The 20576-nt window shown below is 47.2% G+C and overlaps 1 protein-coding gene across 6 annotated transcripts in view; it reads left to right on the top strand.

Moving 5' to 3' along the window:
* HEMK1 (HemK methyltransferase family member 1) overlaps window positions 1-20576 on the top strand; it is a 114058-nt gene that overhangs the window by 45956 nt on the left and 47526 nt on the right. For 5 of the 6 annotated variants that reach the window (XR_011023942.1, XR_011023941.1, XM_068252995.1 and 2 more), the window contains 6 exons: window positions 4050-4143; window positions 7714-7836; window positions 11393-11457; window positions 14270-14319; window positions 14387-14492; window positions 17478-17573. Coding sequence is in view for 4 of the 6 variants with exons in the window: in XM_068252995.1 (XP_068109096.1) it covers window positions 4050-4143; window positions 7714-7836; window positions 11393-11457; window positions 14270-14319; window positions 14387-14492; window positions 17478-17573 (534 nt within the window). In the remaining 2 variants the exon portion in view is untranslated. The remainder of the gene's footprint in view (window positions 1-4049; window positions 4144-7713; window positions 7837-11392; window positions 11458-14269; window positions 14320-14386; window positions 14493-17477; window positions 17574-20576) is intronic. The other variant, XM_068252997.1, reaches the window with a different exon arrangement.

Genomic DNA, 20576 nt, shown 5'->3' with positions numbered 1-20576 from the left:
TGCGCGCTGCAACTGCTTTCTTTAAGTCCCACCAAAGGTTCTCAATCGGATTTAAGTCTGGTGACTGCGATGGCCACTCCAAAATGTTCCAGCCTTTAATCTGCATCCATGCTCTTGTGGACTTGGAGGTATGCTTGGGATCATTGTCCTGTTGAAAGGTCCAACGTCTCTCAAGGTTTGTGACGGACTGCATCACATTTTCTTCCAATATCTCGTGGTACTGAAGAGAATTCATGGTACCTTGCACACGCTGAAACTTCCCTGTACCTGCAGAAGCAAAACAGCCCCAAAGGCTGATTGACCCCCGCCATGCTTCACAGCAGGCAAGGTGTTCTTTTCTTCATAGGCCTTGTTCTTCCTCCTCCAAATATAGCGTTGATCCATGGGTCCAAACAGTTCTAATTTTGTTTCATCAGTCCACAGAACAGTACCCCAAAACTTTTGTGGTTTGTCCACATGACTCTTTGCATACTGCAGTCGACTCTTCTTCTTCTTTGGAGACAGCAAGGGGATGCGCCTGGGAGTTCTGGCATGGAGGTCTTCATTACGCAGTGTGCGCCTTATTGTCTGAGCTGAAACTTTAGTACCCGCATCTGACAAATCTTTTTTCAGCTCCTCAGCAGTCACACGGGAACTTTTCTCCACTTTGCGCTTTAGGTAGTGCACAGCAGTCAAAGGGCTTGATTCACAAAGCGGTGCTAACCTACTTAGCACGTCTAAAGTTTTTAGGCTCACTAACCAGGGTGCTAAGTAGGTTAGCACCGGTTTTCTCAATTGAGAAATCCGGTGCTAACCTACTTAGCACCCTGGTTAGCACGTCTAAAGACTTTAGACATGCTAAGTAGGTTAGCACCGCTTTGTGAATCAAGCCCAAAGTCAGCATCTTCTTTCTGCCACGATCAGGTAGCGTTTCAACAGTGCCCTTTGCCTTGAATTTGCGAATGATGCTTCCTATGGTGTCTCTTGGTAAGTTTAACATCTTTGCAATCTTCTTATAGCCATTGCCCTTCCTGTGAAGAGAAATCACCTCTTCTCTTGTCTTCCTGGACCATTCTCTTGACTTCACCATGTTTGTAAACACATCAGTAAATTTCAGGAGCGGAGTATCACAGCCACTTCCAGTTTCGGCGACAGGCCGGAAGCGCGAGTGATTCTTCGCAATCCTGGCCGTAATAGCACCCTCCATGCTGCTATAGCATATATCATATAGCAGCATAGAGGGCGCTATTACGGCCAGGAATGCGAAGAATCACTCGCATTCCCGGCCTGTCGGCTCCTGTCGCCGAAAACGGTGGTGGCTGCCGGCGGGGCCAGAAGCATTGGAGCGAGTCTACGTGGGAACAGACAGCTGCAGGGGCTGGTAGAAGCCCCAGGTGAGTAAAACTAATTTTTTTCAGTTGGCTTAAGGGACCCTTTAAGGGATTGAATAATTGTGTCAATGAAGAAATCACACAAAAAAACATAAAATACTGTTTTACAAAAACAACTGATGTCATTTTAGTTGCATATGGTTCTTTAAAAAGTCCTTGTAAGACTTCATTCTGAACACAATTACAAATGTACACTAAATTCCCTAAAACCCTTTACAGCATTGGGGGTTGAACAATTTTGAACACAACTATATCTGCCCACTCGGCTACCTGCCTATCCTCCCACCCGGCTACCTATCTGCCCACCTGGCTACCTATCTGCCCACCCGGCTACCTATCTGCCCACCCGGCTACCTATCTGCCTACCCTACCACCCAGCTACCTATCTGCCCACCCGGCTACCTATCTGCCTACCCTCCCACCCGGCTACCTATCTGCCTACCCTGCCACCCAGCTACCTATCTGCCCCCCCCCGGCTACCTATCTGCCTTCCCTACCACCCAGCTACCTATCTGCCCACCCAGCTACCTATCTGCCTACCCTCCCACCCGGCTACCTATCTGCCCACCCAGCTACCTATCTGCCTACCCTGCCACCCAGCTACCTAACTGCCCATCTGGCTACCTATCTATCTACCCTCACACCCGGCTAGCTATCTGCCCAACCAGCTACCTATCTGCCCATCCGGCTTCCTATCCGCCTACCCTCCCACCGGGCTACCAATCGGCCACCCGGCTACCTAACTGCCCACCCGGCTACCTATCTGCCCACCCAGCTACTTATCTGGCTACCTATCTGGCCACCCTCCCACCCGGCTACCTAACTACCCACCGGGCTACCTATCTGCCGACCTGGCTACCTATCTGGCCACCCTCCCACCCAGCTATCTATCTGATGAAACCTATCTGCCCACCCTGCCACCCGGCTAGCTAGCTATCTATCTACCTACCTGGCTAGCTATCTGCCCACCCTCTCACCTGGCTAGCTATCTGCCCACCCTGCCACCCGGCTATCTATCTACCCACCCGGCTATCTGTCTGCCCACCCTCCTAACCCCACTCAGCTATCTTATCTGCCCACCCTCCCCCCCCCACCAGGCTATCTGATCTACCCCCCCAGGCTATCTTATCTGCCCACCCTCACCAGCCTATCTATCTATCTATCTGACCACCCTCCCACCAGACTATCTTTGCCCACCCCCACCAGGTAATCAGACTGCCACCCACCCACCTTCCCTACCTGGCAATTGTTTAGCCCACCCACCTTAAGTGTTCAGGCGCGGGGACAGACCGGAGGACATTGACCCGAACCAATCAAGCATGCACCATGGTCAGTCGGTATCGGTAAGCACTGACATCTTCTGCAGCACTTTACAGAGTATATAGTCATGTCACTGATTGTCCTCAGAGGAGCTCGCAATCTAATCCTACCATAGTCCTAGTCTAATGTCCTACCATATTATTATTATTATTATGTATTTATATAGCACTGACATCTTCTGCACCACTTTACAGATTACATAGTCATGTCACTGTCCTCAGAGGAGCATACAATCTAATCTCTGCTATATGTATAGTAAGTAGGACATCATTTTTTTTATTAGGAGAGGGGGCTTCATTCAACGTTTCCTGTTGATGTCCACTGTCAGTGCATTACAAACTGCTGTCAAGTTCATCTACTTTTGGCCCTGCTCATGACCCATCATCACCGCGCCCACTTTCCACTGCACGGACAAGTCAATTTTTTGCCGCGGGTCACCTCCCCCTGCGGTGGATCTAGCACTTGCATAGCACCTGCAAAAAAAAAAAAAAAAAATATTGGAACCACCCTCTGTTTACAACCCACTGCCTTGTCTTCCCAGTGCACCTCCTGCCTCCGAGCTCACTCACCCTCTGTACTAGGTTCCAGCCAGGTAGTCTAGATTGCACACTGCCACTGCAGACTGCACCATCTTTGCCTAGATTAATTTGCATTTGCTCCAGTCAGCTCCACACTTCAGTCAGAAACATCTGATTTGCATGCTTGTTCAGGGTCTATGGCTAAATGTATTAGAGGCAGAGAATCAGCAGGACAGCCGGGCAATGTGCAGTGTTTAAACAGAAATAAATATGTCAGCCTCCATATCCCTCTCACCTCAGTTGTGCTTTCAAGTATAAAAGACAGTCTGTCATGTCATGCTCTGTCTTGATTGGGGTTAATTTTTGCTTTTGTTCAGTAACCTGTATAATGCAGATGTTACATGTATGCATCAAGAAATATTTTTGGGCCCGAGGGAAGGTTGCCATAGACTGTATTGGTAAATATATGCAATTTGTAACCACACCCAATTTAGTTATGGCCACATCCACTTTTAGCTGCCTGTTAGGGGCCCACAATTCATATTTTGCACAGGGGCCCACTGCTTGCTGTGTCCGCCACTGCTCTGGGGATCCCCATGGTGGGAGTTAGTATACATTTGAGGGGATGGGGGGGGGCAAACATTTTTCCAGGAGGCACCATGATTTGTGATTATGGGGGGTGGGGTGGGGGGGGGCATTTTTCTAGGAGGCACCATGATTTGTAATTGGGGGGGGGGGGGGAGCGAACATTTTGCCAGGAGGCACCATGATTTGTAATATTGCCCCTGCACACCGTATTGCCCCTCCCATGTCCTTCACTCTTGTGTCTGTCTCCTTGCAGGGTCCCCATTCAGTACATCATTGGAGAGTGGGACTTCTTAGATCTAACCCTGAAGATGAGGCCACCTGTTTTCATCCCGCGCCCGGAGACAGAGGTGAGAGCAGAGGAGGAGAATTGTCACTAAATAGAATAAATTTAGAGCTTTGCGTAGGGAAACTCTCACAGATTCTTGCTTACATCATCTGACCTCCTCTTCCAGAGCTTTTGATTGGAGGACAGCAAGGTACATATTTGGGAATCAGAATATTTGCCTGGTATATGTAAATATGTACTATTTCGGTGCCCCATAGCCGCTAATTTAAAATATCGACTGTTGGGCGCCAGTGAAGAAATTTGGGTGCTCGATAAATAGTGGGTGCCAGGCCAGTCCAACCTACATTTTTTCGTTTTAAAAAATAGTGTTTCGATAAATATCATTTTGAAGTTTGTTTTGAGAATTAGAATATCGTGAATTATCATTTTTAACTTTATTATCTTAGAAATATATTGCTTTTTGTGTTAACGTTATTTGCAGCGAAGAAGGAGGGTTTTAGTGTTAGGTGTCGGGTAGGGAGGGGTCTTAGGGTTATGCATCACCAGGGGGGTCTTAGGGTTAGGCACCACCATGGAGAATTTTAGGGCTAGGCACCACAAGGAGGGTGGGGGGGTCTTAGGGCTAGGCACCACCAGTTGGGGTCTTAGGGCTAGGCACCACCAGTTGGGGTCTTAGGGCTAGGCACCACCAGTTGGGGTCTTAGGGCTAGGCACCACCAGTTGGGGTCTTAGGGCTAGGCACCACCAGTTGGGGTCTTAGGGCTAGGCACCACCAGTTGCGGTCTTAGGGCTAGGCAGCACCAGGGGGGTCTTAGGGCTAGGCAGCACCAGGGGGGTCTTAGGGCTAGGCAGCACCAGGGGTGGTCTTAGGGTTAGCCACCATTGGGAAGAGGGGGGTCTTAGGGCTAGGCACCACCAGGGGGGTTTTAGGGCTAGGCACCACGGGGGAGGGGGGTCTTAGGGTTAGCCACCACCGGGGGTCTTCGGGTTAGCCACCACCTGGGGGGAGGGGTGTCTCAGGGTTAGGCATTGGTAGAGGGAGGGTTCTGTGTGAGAGTAGGGTTAGGCTTAGTTGCAGTAAAATATTGGTAAAATTACAACTGTAAATATATTTGTATATATCGTTTTCATTGTTATAGATTATATTTTGCCATTTTATTACTGTTCTTTTAATATATTTATTACTCATACTTATCTCATAAAGATGAAGGAATGATAGAAATATTGTTATAGACAATATTTAAAAATTTCAGCCATACCCTGCGCCCTTTATTTCCTGGTGCTCTTATTTGATGTATGCACATTTTTCATCTTTGAAGTTTGCGGCCCTGAAACAGAATGCGTCTGCCTGCCGTTTGTTGATAATCTCTGCAGTGACACGTGGCCTGGAGTTCGTCACACTTGCAAAGGAATGTAATTAAAATAATTACGCAATGTGGTTTATTGATGGCACAGAGCGTTTTAGCAATCGTGTTTTCTGTGCACCTTGAGCACAATCCCAGATCCTTCATCTACTGTCAGAACATGAAAGCTCATCAAAACATAACCATTAGCGTGTACTCTTTGTTATTGAAATCTCCCCATGTGTTTTTGCCAGGCTTAAATATTGAAAATTGCCTTTTTTTTTTAAATACTGTACCAGATGTGAGGCTAAAGCCTACATTGAGTCATCACAGCCAGTGGTGTAACTAGAACTCACAGGCCCCCACCTGCAAAACTGTGGATGGGGCCCCCTTTGACCCTGCTGAACACTGAATAGGGACTGTCTCCAAAACTTTGTATGATTCCTTATCAGTGGCTGAGCAGATGTAGTCATTAGAACAATTGATCAGAGAACAGAAAGTTTTTTTCTCTCCATGCCCTTAGTTGTCAGTCTCTAAGGACATGGGAAAGAAACTTTTCCCTCATGGGGCACATTTCAGCTTCTGGGCCCCCCTGCAGCTGCATCCCTTTCAGGGTCTATTGTTACGCACCTGATCACAGCTGTGTCTGGTGACCAATCCTTTCACATCTTGTAGCCGTCGCTACCTTGCAGCGATTAGTTAGGGCCAAACTGTTTCCCATGATTCCTTTCACTCCACAGCCCTGGGACATCCCATTGGTGTTGAGCTGGTCAGTTTGATGCAAATAATTCCAACTTGCATGCAGATTTAATGCAAAATCTTTTCGGCTTGGAATTGGACCTGTCAAAACGGGCAGGAAGTGCATTTCATTGGCTTAGATCCAAGCTGCATACAGTAAATTCAAAGGCAATTTGAAATGAATTGCATATCATTGTCTGTCCCTGCCTGGGTGTGGCTATTTTAACAGTGAATTGTGTGATCAAGACTATTGCAGATAGATGTTTTTAATCTGATAGCATAACAAATGTGAAGGTTAATTGCCTACATTCAAAATCTCTCCATAATTAAAAAAAAACCTCACACTGATTGTCAGTTGGGCTCTGTTGCTGCCCACCTCCTTGCTGGACTTTGATATGGGAGGGAACTGAGATTCTGATTTTTTTTTTCAGAGATTGCATTACTTTTGTAATAAAGGCATGTAGGATAACTATATGTGCAATAACAAAATGGGAGACAGGTTTTCATTAATATGTTATACCAGACTGTAACTGTACTTCACAAATGGCAGCTTCCTTATTCTGTTGAATTTGAATCTGAAGCGATATTTGAAATACAAGAAAGATACTTGCCTAAGGAAGTGGAAGGCTCTGAGTCCTATAGATCCTTCCCGTTCCTTTCCTCATCTGCTTGTTCCCTCGCAGACTTTTCTGTTCAAATCTCCCGCCGTGGGAGACTTCGGAAGTCTACGGGAGCCCGAGTGCTCCCAAAGACGGGCGGCTCTGTACTGCACTAGAGAGGGCGCTGGTGTGTGTGCAATACGTATCGGCCTGTCTTCGGGAGCCCCAGTGCTCCTGAAGACTTCCAAAGCCCGCCTGAAGCGGAAGAGAGCAGTCACCGACCGATCGGCTGAAGACTACTAACGGGGGAGCCTGCAGGAGAACGCGGGGACCAGGAAGGCGCTACAGGACCCAGTGCGTTCCCCCTTCCTTAGGTAAGTATCTGTTTTGGGTTTTTGTTTTTTAAATATCGCTTCAGACTCCCTTTAACTACTAGCCAACCGCGTAATGCCGATCGGCGTAAAGTCCTGGGGCTTCTGTTTGCAGGAGATCACTTGCAGGCTGCGCTCGCATCTCCTGCTGCTCCGCCTTCAGTCTCCCACCTTGATCGCCGCTCGGAGACTGTTTAGACGGCGAAACACCGTCTAATTAGGGTGTACAGCACTGCGATCTACAGCAGCGATGCACTGGGGACAGCCGTGTGACACGGTTGTCCCCTCCAGAGGCACAGAGGTGATCGGCTGTCATAGGCTGAAGCCTATGACAGCTGATCACAGGGATTGGCTGGCGGGGGGAGGGGGGCGATCAGACCCCACCAACAGAGAGCACTGTTGGTGGGGAGAAAAGGGGAGAAGGAATCACTTGTATGCTGTGTTGTGCGGCCCTGCAGCTTGGCCTTAAAGTGTCCACATGAAAGTTCACTGGTGATTTCAGCGTATGGAGCGGACATATCATCCGGTGAGGCAACTCTTGTCTGGAATACCGCTATAATGTCATGTGATTTGGTTTCAGGAGCTGGTGGGACTGGTTCTGGCAAGCTGTCCTGAGTTGCTGCAGTCGGCAGAGCCCAGAATCCTGGAGGTGGGCTGTGGGTCGGGAGCCGTGTCCTTGGCCTTGCTACAAAGAATTCCTCAGGTAGAGTAGAATGTGGCCCTGGAAACGGGAAGGCCATTTCTGTTACTGAACCAGGGCTGTGGAGTCGGAGTCTGAGCAATTTTTGAGTACCTGAATTCGGAGTTGGTGGTTCCATAAACTTAGGTGTTAAAGCTGGAATCAGATGATTTATGTATCCACTCCATAGCTCTGCAATGTTGTTGGTTTCATACACTGAGGAGTTGAAAAGGGGGAGACGTCTCACCGGCAGATGCTGGGCGCACTTAGCCGTCTGACGTCACTACGCGTTTCGGCGCTGTCCACGTCTTCTTCCTGAAGAAGGGGTGGACAGCGACAAAACGCGTAGTGACGTCAGACGGCTAAGTGCCGCATCGGTGAGACGACTCTCACCCGCTCTCTCCATCACACTGCGAGCCCTGGCCAGGCTTTTGACAGTTCGGGAGGACTCGCTGGCAGCCTGCTTGATAAGCGCTTTCTACATAAAACACATTGTAAGTGTACATCTTATTGTTTTTGATATATTGATAAAGTTAATGCACTATTGGAGCGCTCCCCTCCCCTCTTGTATTTTTTTTATAGTTACTGGTGCCATCCAGTCTCGGGAGCAGCTCCACAAATAGTACACCTAGCATTAAAAGGCCATAGCCACTTGTTACTTAGCACAAGTTCACACACAACTTACTGAGGAGTTGAATTAGGATGATTTTTGTACCGACTCCACAGCCCTGTACTGAACAAAGGTTATCCTAATCAAAATAAAAAGTCCTTGAGCCATTCAAATGTATCATAGCTTTGCTTGTTGTAGATGAGCATGAGCCAGGATGAGGCGTAGCAATATACACATCCTTTTCTCTTCACTTTGTGATATTGTAGAGCTTTTACATGTGGAGTTCAAGGAAAACGTTTTGGCTAAGAATGGATAGGGCAGTAACCTCTGTGAGCTTTTCAGGGCTCTTTTCCACTAGGACTCGTAATGCGATGCAATCGCACTTCTTTTCAATTTCCACCAACGCAATTCTGCTAGGATCGGGTGTGATCTGTGTGGTGTAGGCGTGATTGTGGTGCATTTTGGGTTTGAGATTTGTTGTGGGAAATCACCGATTCGCGGGAAAAATCACATGGTGCGATTGCTATGCAGGACAATGAATCGTGGACAAACGGATCGTACTAATGGATACAGTCACCATGGTTTCCATCAGTCTTACTGTACCTGATTCCGTTTGCATTCAGGATCAGAATGCAAAACGCTGGTAGTGGAAAAGGGCCCTTATGACACATCTGTGATTGCAAAATGCGATCGCAGTCGTTAGACGATTGCAATTTTGTGGCAATTTTACAGAAATTGCGTGTTGTGATTGGCATTTGGTGAAATGAAAATCTCATTGCAATTGTGCCAAACATGCTTCATGCAGTGCTTTTGCTATTTCTGCAAATCGCAAGCGCTGCGGAGTGTAGGGGTACATTGTACACAACGTATTGCTGAGCACCAGCAATCAGCAAAGCACTGGAAAACACCTACAAAGTGCCCCAGGGTGAATATACTATGTAATACATTGTGGTGCCAAACAAGGCTTCTGGAAGTAAACCTTTGGCTTAAAATGTGATCATAATGAACTAAGTTGAGGCGTAAGCTTACTAGTGTTGATGTTTGAATGTGGTATAGTGAATTTGTACACCCGAATACTTCCGAACGCAGCTGTTCAGCACTCAAACGAGCAGACAGGGTCAGGATGATCATGTTGAGCGTCACGTGACTCCAAAAGGAGGAAGTATCAGAGTCACATGACCCACAGGGCAGTGAACACCTCCTGACCCTGTCTGCTTGTTTGGGTGCCGAATTCACTATACCAAATTCAAACACCAACACCAGAGCTTAGCCCTCAGAGGTTATTTGGTATAGGTCTGAGAGATTTTTCAAGTATCCCAAGGTGCAGGAGAGGCATACCTTTGAAACTGCCGCCGGGAGATTTGGGCGTAGGGTAAAGCCGTTAAAAAAGCTTACCATGCTCCTGCAGAAGTCCTGGCGGCATTAATTACTGTGTGTGTGTGTGTGTGTGTGTGTGCGTGTGTGGGGTGGGGGGGGGGGGGGGTGGGGTGATACAGTTGTAACAAGTACTTCAGGTATCCAGGGACCAGATTGTGCAAGGATTTGCATGTCAATAAGCCAATCTTAAAGAGCACCTGTAACTTCAAAACGTGCACTTGGGGAGTACTTACCCCAGGAGGAGGAAGCATCTGGATCCTATCAAGGCTTCCACCGTTCTTCTCCGTCCTACGGTGGCAGCGCTAGAGGTCCCTGAACAGCGGGTATGTAAATATCTATCTTCCCAGCTCCAGCACAGGCGGTTGTCAGCTCGGCCTAAGGCGGAACTAGCCGATCCCAATCAGGTCCTCTCTATTGCGCAGGCGCAAGTTGCCTGAGCAGTAGAGCGGACCGGATAAGGCTCAGCTATTTCCGCCTTATCCTATCGGGGAGCCACTACTCCACCTGCGCTTGAGCCGGGGATGGCAACTATTGCAGATGCTACTGTGCCACAGCACGACAATTTGTCGGCTGTGGTTTAGGGGTGGGGTCGGATTCCAGCGATGCCACCGTGGCACACTGGAGGGGGGAAGCCTTGATAGGATTCAGAGGCTTCCCCTCCCTGAGGTAAGTACCCACTGGGGGCACTTTTTGAAGTCACAGGTTCTAAAGGAACACTATGATGAAACACTATGAGGTTGATACTTGCTAATGCATGAGCTAAACAAATAGGAGAGATAATTCATGAGATAAATAGATAAGGAGAGCTAAACCATGAGTTATGTCAAATAAGGAGAGCTAAACCATGAGTTATGTCAAATAAGGAGAGCTAAACCATGATTTATGCATAATAAGGAGAGCTAAACCACGAGTTATGTCAAATAAGGAGAGCTAAACCATGAGTTATGTCAAATAAGGAGAGCTAAACCATGATTTATGCATAATAAGGAGAGCTAAACCATGATTTATGCATAATAAGGAGAGCTAAACCATGATTTATGCATAATAAGGAGAGCTAAACCACGAGTTATGTCAAATAAGGAGAGCTAAACCATGAGTTATGTCAAATAAGGAGAGCTAAACCATAAGTTATGTCAAATAAGGAGAGCTAAACCATGAGTTAAGTTAGAAAAGGAGGGGCAAATCCTAAGTCATTTAAGGAGAGATAAATAAGGTGAAATAATTTAACAGAAAAGCTTTGTGAATCAGGCCCTATGACATTTAAAATGCATTTCTACACATACATATAACATTTACATTTGTACAGAGCCAATTCAATATACATGAAAGTAGCAGTGTGACAACCGTGTCAAAATGACACAGGTGGGATTCTTTTGGCATTGCCTGCTGTCTGTGTAAACAGATGCGTTTACATGAAGGAGACGCCCACACAAAGGTACAGGGCACACCGCCCCACTCTGCACTACAGTGTGAGCAGGTTGTTTATCTCCGCTCCCAGTGAATTGAAGCATTGTGTGAACCATTGCAGTGAATTTTGGTCTTATTTTATAGGAACTAGCTTATAATGTTACAATTGTGGTGTTTGTGCCTCAGGCGCATATTGTGGCAACAGACAAGACGGAAGCAGCCGTGAGTCTCTCCCAGGAGAATGCAGAGAGGTGAGTGGAGCAGACAACTCTCACCTCAATCACCTCGCCTTAAACAGAGGTTTTACAACTTACTGGACAGCAGTCTCTGGCAGGCGGATCGTTGTCATTACAACAGGTCATCTGAGCAGTTAACATTAAGGCCCCGTTCACACTGCACGCGTTCCCATATGCGTTTCGGGAACGCGTGCAGGAGGCAGACACACACGACATCAAGACAAAGACAAGACAAATAACATTTTTATCATGCTTTTATCCTGGCGGACTCAAAGCGCCAGAGCAGCAGCCACTAGGGCGCGCTCTATAGGCAGTAGCAGTGTTAGGGAGACTTGCCAAAGGTCTCCTACTGAATAGGTGCTGGCTTACTGAACAGGCAGTGCATAGACTGCACTTTCTGATGTTCACACTGCATGCGTTCCGGAATAGTGCGGTGCACAAACGCATGCTGCACGCATATTTTGCAGAAACGCGCGGCTGACCCATTCACTTCAGTGAATGGGATCAGCCACGCAACACATAGAAACGCGGATGGCGTGCGTTCGTATGCATTGCGTTCCGAATGCACGGCCATCCGCGTTTCATAATGTGAACGTGGCCTTAAAGGGATACTGTAGGGGGGCCGGGGGAAAATGAGTTGAACTTACCCGGGGCTTCTAATGGTCCCCCGCAGACATCCTGTGTTGGTGCAGCCACTCACCGATGCTCCGGCCCCGCCTCCAGTTCACTTCTGGAATTTCTGACTTTAAAGTCAGAAAACCACTGCGCCTGCGTTGCCGTGTCCTCGATCCTGCTGATGTCACCGAGAGCGCACAGCGCAGGCCCAGTAAGGTCTGTGTCTGCGCAGTACACTCCTGGTGACATCAGCGGGAGTGAGGACATGGCAACGCAGGCGCAGTGGTTTTCTGACTTTAAAGTCAGAAATTCCAGAAGTGAACTGGAGGCGGGGCCGGAGCATCGGTGAGTGGCTGCGCCAACACAGGATGTCTGCGGGGGACCATTAGAAGCCCCGGGTAAGTTCAACTCATTTTCCCCCGAACCCCCTACAGTATCCCTTTAAGAGAAACTGTAACCAAGAATTAAACTTCATCCCAATCAGTAGCTGATACCACCCTTCCCATAAGAAATATTTTGCTTTTCACAAACGGATCATCAGGGGGCTCTGTATGGCTGATATTGTGGTGAAACCCCTCCCACAGAGTGATGTCAGGACCATAGTTCTGACATCACACTGTGGGAGCCTTGTTGCATTGTGGGAAATAACAGCTGTATCCAACTGCCAAAAAAGCAAGCAGCATCTCCTTCCACTGACATCACCTGCCAGCAGTAAAAATGTCATCACGTAATAAATGTGAAAATGTAAATCATGGAGAGAAAATATTTTATACAATGGGTAAACACTGACTAAGTCATTTGTATATAATTATTGTAAAAATGAAGAACTTTTTTATTATTTTCACTGGAGTTCCTCTTTAGCACTCACACATACCAGTGTGCACATTGCCGACACAATTTTAAAGTACACCTGTAGAAACGTGTAGGCTGCCATATTTATTTCCTTTTAAACAATACCAGGTACCTGGCAGTCCTGCTGATCCCTTTGGCTGCAGCAGTGCCCGAATCACAACCCTGAAACAAGCTTGCAACTAATCCAGTCAGACTTAAAGAGACACTTAAGCCAGAAAAAAGAAATGCGTTTTACTTACCTGGGGCTTCTACCATCCCCCTGCAGCAGTCCTGAGCCCTCGCAGCCACTCACTAATCCTCTGGTCCCCGCTAGTTTCGTTTTTGCCAACAGGCCCGTCAGGACTGGCCACGTGTAGCTTTTTCCGCATTCCCGACTGTAATTAGTGATATTGCGGGCCGCAACGCATACAAAAATACGTGTTGCCGCATTACGCACGCATGGATATGCGGCAACGCGTATTTTTGTATGCGTTGTGGCCCTCAATAGCGCTAATTACAGTCGGGAATGCGGAAAAAGCTACACTTGCCCAGTCCTGACGGGCTTGTCGGCAAAAACGAAACTAGATGGCAGCGGGGGACCAGAGGATTAGTGAGTGGCTGCGAAGGCACAGGACTGCTGCAGGGGGCTGGTAGAAGCCCCAGGTGAGTAAAACTCATTTTTTTTTTCTGGCTTAAGGTTCACTTTAAGTCAAAAACATCTGATCTGCTGCATGCTTGTTCAGGGTCTATGGAAGCAGAGGATGAGCAAGGCAGCCAGGCAATTTAAAGTAAACCTAAGGCGAGACAAAAATGACAAGTTTTATACATACCTGGGGCTTCCCCCATCCCCGCTTAGGCTCATCTGTCCCTAGCCTTGATCCTCTGCTAAGCAGATAATTCAGCCAGCCAGGCGGAACTGCGCATGCGCGCATCCTGTCGCTGGGCGAGGGGGGAGTGCACACAGCCGGACTGTAACTGCGCTGACTGGCCAAATTACTGGAATGCCTAGCACAGTATCCAGGCCTGGGAGGATGGAGAGGGACCGGTGAGCCTGAACGGGGCTGGAGCAAGCCCCAGGTATGTATAAAACTTTATATTTGTCTCATTTCAGGTACCCTTTAAACGAAAATAAATATGTTAGCCTCCATATTCTTCTCACTTTCTGTGTGCTTTAATGGGAACATGTACTGTCAAAAGCAGCCTCTGCTGCAAATAGCACCTTTAAAAATGCCTGTCAGGCCTAGACAGAAATGTAAGAATGATGAGTGTGATCGTATAAAATGAGGTATTGTAGTAGATGACTTACAGAGCCCATACTCACTTCATGCAATTTCTTTATGAACTCATGTGCCCGTTACACTGACTTCTTGTCCCTCTTCAGGCTAGGTTTGCAGCACCGAATCCAGATTCTGCATCATGACATCGTATCTGGTAAGACTCTCATGCTGTTGTCATTTTGCTTCTTACTTCAACCAACGCATCTTCTCCTCTTCCACAGACTCTGCGCTGCCACTTCTGGCTCTAGGTGCTGTAGATGTTCTGGTCAGCAACCCTCCATACATATTTAAAGAGGACCTGTCTGCTTTAGAGCCGGAAATACTAAGGTGATCATAGTCTATTTGTATGTCTCTCAATACTGATTGGATGAATCGGTGCAAACTGAACACACTGCACTGTCCTTAACCCAATTGAAGTGAAAGCGGCGGCAGCCCCAGGACCAATTAGCGTGAAGTCCTGGGGTGGGGTTTTGCAGGAGATCGCACGTGCAGCTACGCTCATCTCCGCTTGAGTCTCTCAGCGGTGATCGCTGCTAGGAGACTGTTAGACAGCGAAACTGCCATCTGTTTACTGTGTACAGCGATGCGATTCACGGCAGCGCTGTACTGAGGACAGCTGTGACGCTCGGCTGTCCCCCTGGGAGACTCAGAGAGAGATCGGCTCTCATAGGCTGATGTATATAAGAGCCGATCCCTGTGATTGGCTGGCAGGGGGAGGGAGGGGTGGTAGTGAAAATAAAAAAATAAAAAAAATAGCAAATTTTATTAAAAATAACAAAAGAAATAAATAAACATTGTGGGAGTGATCAGAGCCCACCAACAGAAATCTCTGTTGGTGGGCAGAAAAGAGGGGGGGGGGAATCACTCGTGTGCTGATTTGTACGGCTCTGCAGCGAGGCCTTAAAGCTGCAGTGGCTTAAATTTCAAAATATAGCCTTGTCACTAGGGGGGTATAAGGGTCCTGAAGTGGTTAAAGGACAGCTGAAGCGAGAGGAATATGGAGGCTGCCATTGTTATTTCCTTTTAAGCAATACCAGTTGCCTGGCTATCCCGCTGATCGTATGCCTCTTGTTATTTCCCACAATGCAACAAAATTCACAGACAGCAAACTGTCAGGGTCATGGCCATGACATCACACTATGGGAGGAGTTTCACCTCCAATATCAGCCATACAGATGTCCCTGATGATCTATTTGAAAAAGAGAAAGATTTCCTGTGGGAAAGAGGGTATCAGATACTAACTGGAATTAAGTCCTGGGTTAAAATTCTTCTTTAAAGAGACTCTGAAGCGAGAATAAATCTCGCTTCAGAGCTCATAGTTAGCAGGGGCATGTGTGCCCCTGCTAAAACGCCGCTATCCCGCGGCTAAACGGGGGTCCCTTCACCCCCAAACCCACCCCCGCAAACGTTAGGCTAACGGCTGCAGCCCTGCCTCCAGTCGCGTCTATCAGACGCGCATCGCCGCCTCTCCCCCGCCCCTTTCAGTGAAGGAAGACTGAGAGGGGCGGGGGAGAGGCGGAGATACGCACTGACAGACGCGCGTGGGGCAGGGCTGCGGCGGTTCGTCCTGCCCCAACCAGGAAGAGATCCCCCGCTGCACCGAGGGGATTTGGGGGTGAAGGGACCCCGTTAAGCCGCGGGATAGCGGCGTTTTAGCAGGGGCACACATGCCCCTGCTAACTATGAGGTCTGAAGCGAGATTTATTCTCGCTTCAGACTCTCTTTAACTGGGCAGCACAATGGCTAGATTATTAGCACTCTCATCTCCCAGCACTAGAGTTCCTGATATTAGTCCAGGTGGATCATGGGGGAAGGGGGGGTGTCTGTATGGCTGATATTGTGGTGAAACCCCTCCCACAGTGTTATGTCAGCACCTAGATACTGTAGGTACTGACATCACACTGTGGAAGTCTTGTTGCATTGTGGGAAATAACAGCTGTTTCCTACTGCCAAACAACCAGTATCTCCTTCCACAGAGATCACCTGCCAGCAGAAAAATTGTTGCCATGTGATACATTTCAGAATGTAAATCAGGTAGAGGAAAGATTTTACAATGGGCGATAATGACTAAATCATTTATAAATCATTATTGTAAAAATGAAGGACTTTTTATCAATATTTTCACTGCAGATCCTCATTAAAGATTTTATTTATTACGACTATATCATTTTAAAGTAGTATAAAACCTAGCATTTCTTCTTTGCTCTAAAATATTATTTACAGCATATAACACACCATTTTTTTTAGCGGAACGGCATTCAAAGGGTTAAAACACAGGACTTACGCTAGGAACACACGATGCGTTTTTTTCAGTCGATTTTCTGTTCAATCCATTTTTCGATTTGTTTTTCTGTTCGATTTCTCACTCCATTCTTTTATCTAGTCTTATCAATTTCCATTCAATTCTATGAGAAATCGACCAGAAAAACTATCGAAAATAAGATCGTACATGATGGAAATTATCTATCGAACCATCTATCTAACACAAAATTGTATGGTGTGTTTCTAGCATTACCTTTTCAATAGAAAGCTCCCTGCAGTGAGATACCCATCCGAACTTATGATAAAATTATCTCAGGGCACATTCACACTTGAGCGTTTTGCCGGCGATTTCGGCAAAACGCTCAAACGCTAGCGCTTTTCAACGCGCTAGGGTAATAAAAGTCTATAGGCCCGTTCTCATTTGTGTGATTTGCGCTAATCGCCGCAAATCGCCCAAAAACGCTAAACGTAAACACGTAGCCTGCACCATTTTTAGGCGATTTCCCAGCGATCGCGTTCTAGTACTATAGAAGCGCAAAACGCGCTCGTTAAAAAATCGCCTGGTGTGAATGGTAATTTTTGGGCGTTAATCGCCAAAAAACGGCAGCGCAAAATGCTAGCAAAATCGCTAGCGTTTTGCGATCAGCAAGTGTGAATGGGCCCTCAGGTTACTTAATTGTAGCAGAGAGGAATGTAAATATTCCCTGGCTGTGCAGAAACTTCTTCTAATATGTCCAGAACTGATGCACTGCTCAGAGATCATTACTGGGTACTTTACAATATAAATACACCAGTGATGAATAAAATGCAATGGCAGCTTTCAGAGCAAATAAGACCGTACTTTGGGAATTTGTAATTTCTAAATGAATAATAATACTTGTGCACAAAAGCAAATATGATAACTGTATGGGGTATACAAAGTAGGAAAACACATTTTTATTGAATATTATTTCAGAGTTTAATACCGCTTTAAAAGGTAGGACAACATTATTACAGTATTTTTGCCATCTTCTGTCTTTATGTGACTTGAGCTCTTCTCTATCACCTTAGATATGAGGACCACGCAGCATTAGATGGGGGTCCTGATGGAATGGTCGTGATGAAGGCAATGCTGCATTTAGCGCCTCTCCTGCTGAAACCGAAAGGGTACGTGGTTTTACTCTCCCAGGACAGTTATGGAGGCAGTTTGTGGGTGAGCATAAGAACCACATATGAGATCTGGTGGTGCTATTCAAGCAAATAACTACTTGTAATTTATAAACTTACCCCTAACAGTAAGAGGTCAGTCAACTGCTACGCAACTTGTGCTAAAGTGCCTGGCAACTGTGCATGTCCTAGTGCAAAGGGTTAACTCTCTTTTGCCAATTTGCTGGCCACAAACCCCTTTAGCACCTCCCTAATAACTTATTTAAATGTCCTGACTTGAGGTGATGTGCCTGGATATACGGTATGTAGTATTTTTTTGGCTTGTAACTGACCCTTGTGGTCAGGGTTTAATCCAGAGCATTCCCTCCTTCCCCTGTCTGTGACCATTGTCAGGACGCATACAGCTTATGCTGGTGTGTGCATGGTGGACATTAATATATTTCGTTAGCTCCCTTGTGAGTTAAGCCTGATGCACTGTCTGTCCCAGGAAAGGACATCAGGATGTGTGCTCCTAATCTTTTTTGATAGGGTTGATGCAATGAATATTTGCATGTCTGCACTATGCATATTACAGGGCCAGAGTTAGGACACCTATGAATACCTGGGAACTTCTGTGCAGTGTAGGGGACTACGGAAGCGAATGCATTCTTCTGTAACTAAGACTCCGGCTTTTAACTTAGCTGTAGGGATAGCAGTGGTGCCTGGATGAGTGATTCCCATGAATGCATTTGTTTGAAGATTTGCATGTGAGTGTGCAAAGGGTTAACTATCTTTTGCCATTTTGCTGGCCACACCCCCTTTAGCACCTCCCTAGTTGTATTTAAATGTCCTAACTTGAGGTGATGTGCCTGGATATATGTGTTTTGTTTTTTTTAAACTTGTAGCTCAGTCTGTCCGGTTTACGTCCTGGCTGGCCAGAGTGTATCCAGTACTTGGGGACCCTGTTCCTGATCTGATAAACACACAGCTCCCAACTGTCCCTCTTTGGGACCGAAACACCTCAGCATACCTCCCAACATTTTAAAGTTAAGAATCGGGACACGTAGGCCACACCCCTAATGCCCCCCCCCCCCATAACACCTACCATAAAGTTCTTAGAAATTTTTTTTTTAATGAATAATATCCACTAAAAAAATTTCATAAATATTTCCCCCATATACGATGGGGAGAAGGGTGTCCGTGGGTGGGTGGGGAGGAGGGTGAGGATGGCCGTGAGAGAGGGGAGGAGGGTGCTGATGCAAGAAACAAATGATCGAGGCACCAGCCGCGCCGAAGAGGGATGCCTGTCCTTACATTCTATGTCCCTTGGAATCTGCCCCCCCCCCCTGTGTCTCCCCCCTGGTTGCAGAGTGCGCAGCTAAGCGGAGCGGGCTGTCAGCTTACCGGTATCCAGGGACGCGTACCACCATCTGGCTTCCTGCTTCCTGTGATGTCACAGGAAGCAGATTGAAGCCGGACATCGGTACGCATCCATGGATACAGGTAAGCTGACAGCCCGCTCCGCTTAGCTGCGCACTCTGCAAGCAGGGGGGATACACAGGGGGGCAGATTCCAAGGGAGGAGGGAGATAGAATATAAGGACAGGCATCCCGCATCCCTCTTCGGCGTGGCTGGTGCCTCGATCATTTGTTTCTTCCTCCCTGCCCACTGCTGCCCGGGACTTGGGTGGGTCATATCGGGTTAGCGGGAGAGTCCCCCCAAATCGGGACAATCCCGCAGGATTCGGGACGGTTGGGGGCTATGCCTCTGTCCCTCTTCCTTCCTCATTGGCCCTCTTTCAGGACTTATGTGTAGACATATGTATTTTTCTACTGAATGATCTGTTTAAAGGGAACCAGAGGCGAAGGGTAGTTGAAAAATGAAAAAAGATGTTATACATACCTGGGGCTTCCTCCAGCCCCATAAGCCTGGATCGCTCCCACGCCGCCATCCTCCGCTGCTCCTATCGCCGGTACTGGGTCCCGTCACTTCCGCCGGATGCGACCAGTTGTACGCATGCACAGGGGCTCCCTCCGGCTTTGTACGCATGCGCCTACGGAGTACGAAGAGAGCTCACGGCGCTTGCGTCAACTGGCCGAAATTACGGGACCCGGTACCGGCAGACAGAGGCAGCGGAGGATGGCGGCGTGGGAGCGATCCAGGCTGATGGGGCTGGAGGAAGCCCCAGGTATGTATAAATTTAGTATCCTCTTCGTCTCTGGGTCTCTTTAATTGGCTCTAAACTTTATTCTCATCCTTTAAATGGATATATTTTTTATTTTCAAATGTTAATATGAAGAAAAATAAACAAGGATAGAAGGGACCAGTGTTTATATTATGCCAGTGGTGTGATTAGGGGCATGTCCCTCTTTCGCATCTCAAAAAGTTGGAAGGTATACAAACATTTATCTTAAACTCAGTCACATTGGGAAAGGACAGTGCCACAATAAGAAAAGCTGTTGTGTTAAGGCTTCACACTCATAGACCAAACTGTGATGGGAACACAAACTCCAGAACTGGCTTTGCATGAACTACGGTAGTGAAAGAACCCTGTGCACAGAGCAAGGAACAATTTATACATGATTTATAAATGATTATCCCGCTCCTAATGGGAAAGGGGGAGAATCCGCATTGTGGAAAGTTACTAGGGAAAAGGATGACCTTAGTCAATGTGGAGATATTGCTTTGGTACTACTAATTATTATTATTGATTTATAAAGCGCCATCATATTCTGTGGCGCTGTACAAAGTCTGAAAATGAGGGGTACATAATGATACAGACAATGATATACATCAAATATGGACACTGGTACTAAATACAGAACTGGTAGTTACATTGACAGATGTAACCTGATGAATAAAATGTACAGCAGAGTGCGAGTTATGAAATGAACAACAAAATCCAAGAAACAAAAGGGTGGGAGAGCTGCTAAAGCGCTAGATCCACCAGTTGTGGCGATGATCTGGTGAGCCCCTTCACTGTCGGTGGGGGTGCTGTGTGTGTCACTGAAAGTCGTGTTGGAG

This window comes from Hyperolius riggenbachi, chromosome 9 (assembly GCF_040937935.1).
Source record: "Hyperolius riggenbachi isolate aHypRig1 chromosome 9, aHypRig1.pri, whole genome shotgun sequence".
Taxonomy (NCBI): Eukaryota; Metazoa; Chordata; class Amphibia; order Anura; family Hyperoliidae; genus Hyperolius; species Hyperolius riggenbachi.
This window is presented reverse-complemented; position numbering and strand designations above follow the sequence as displayed.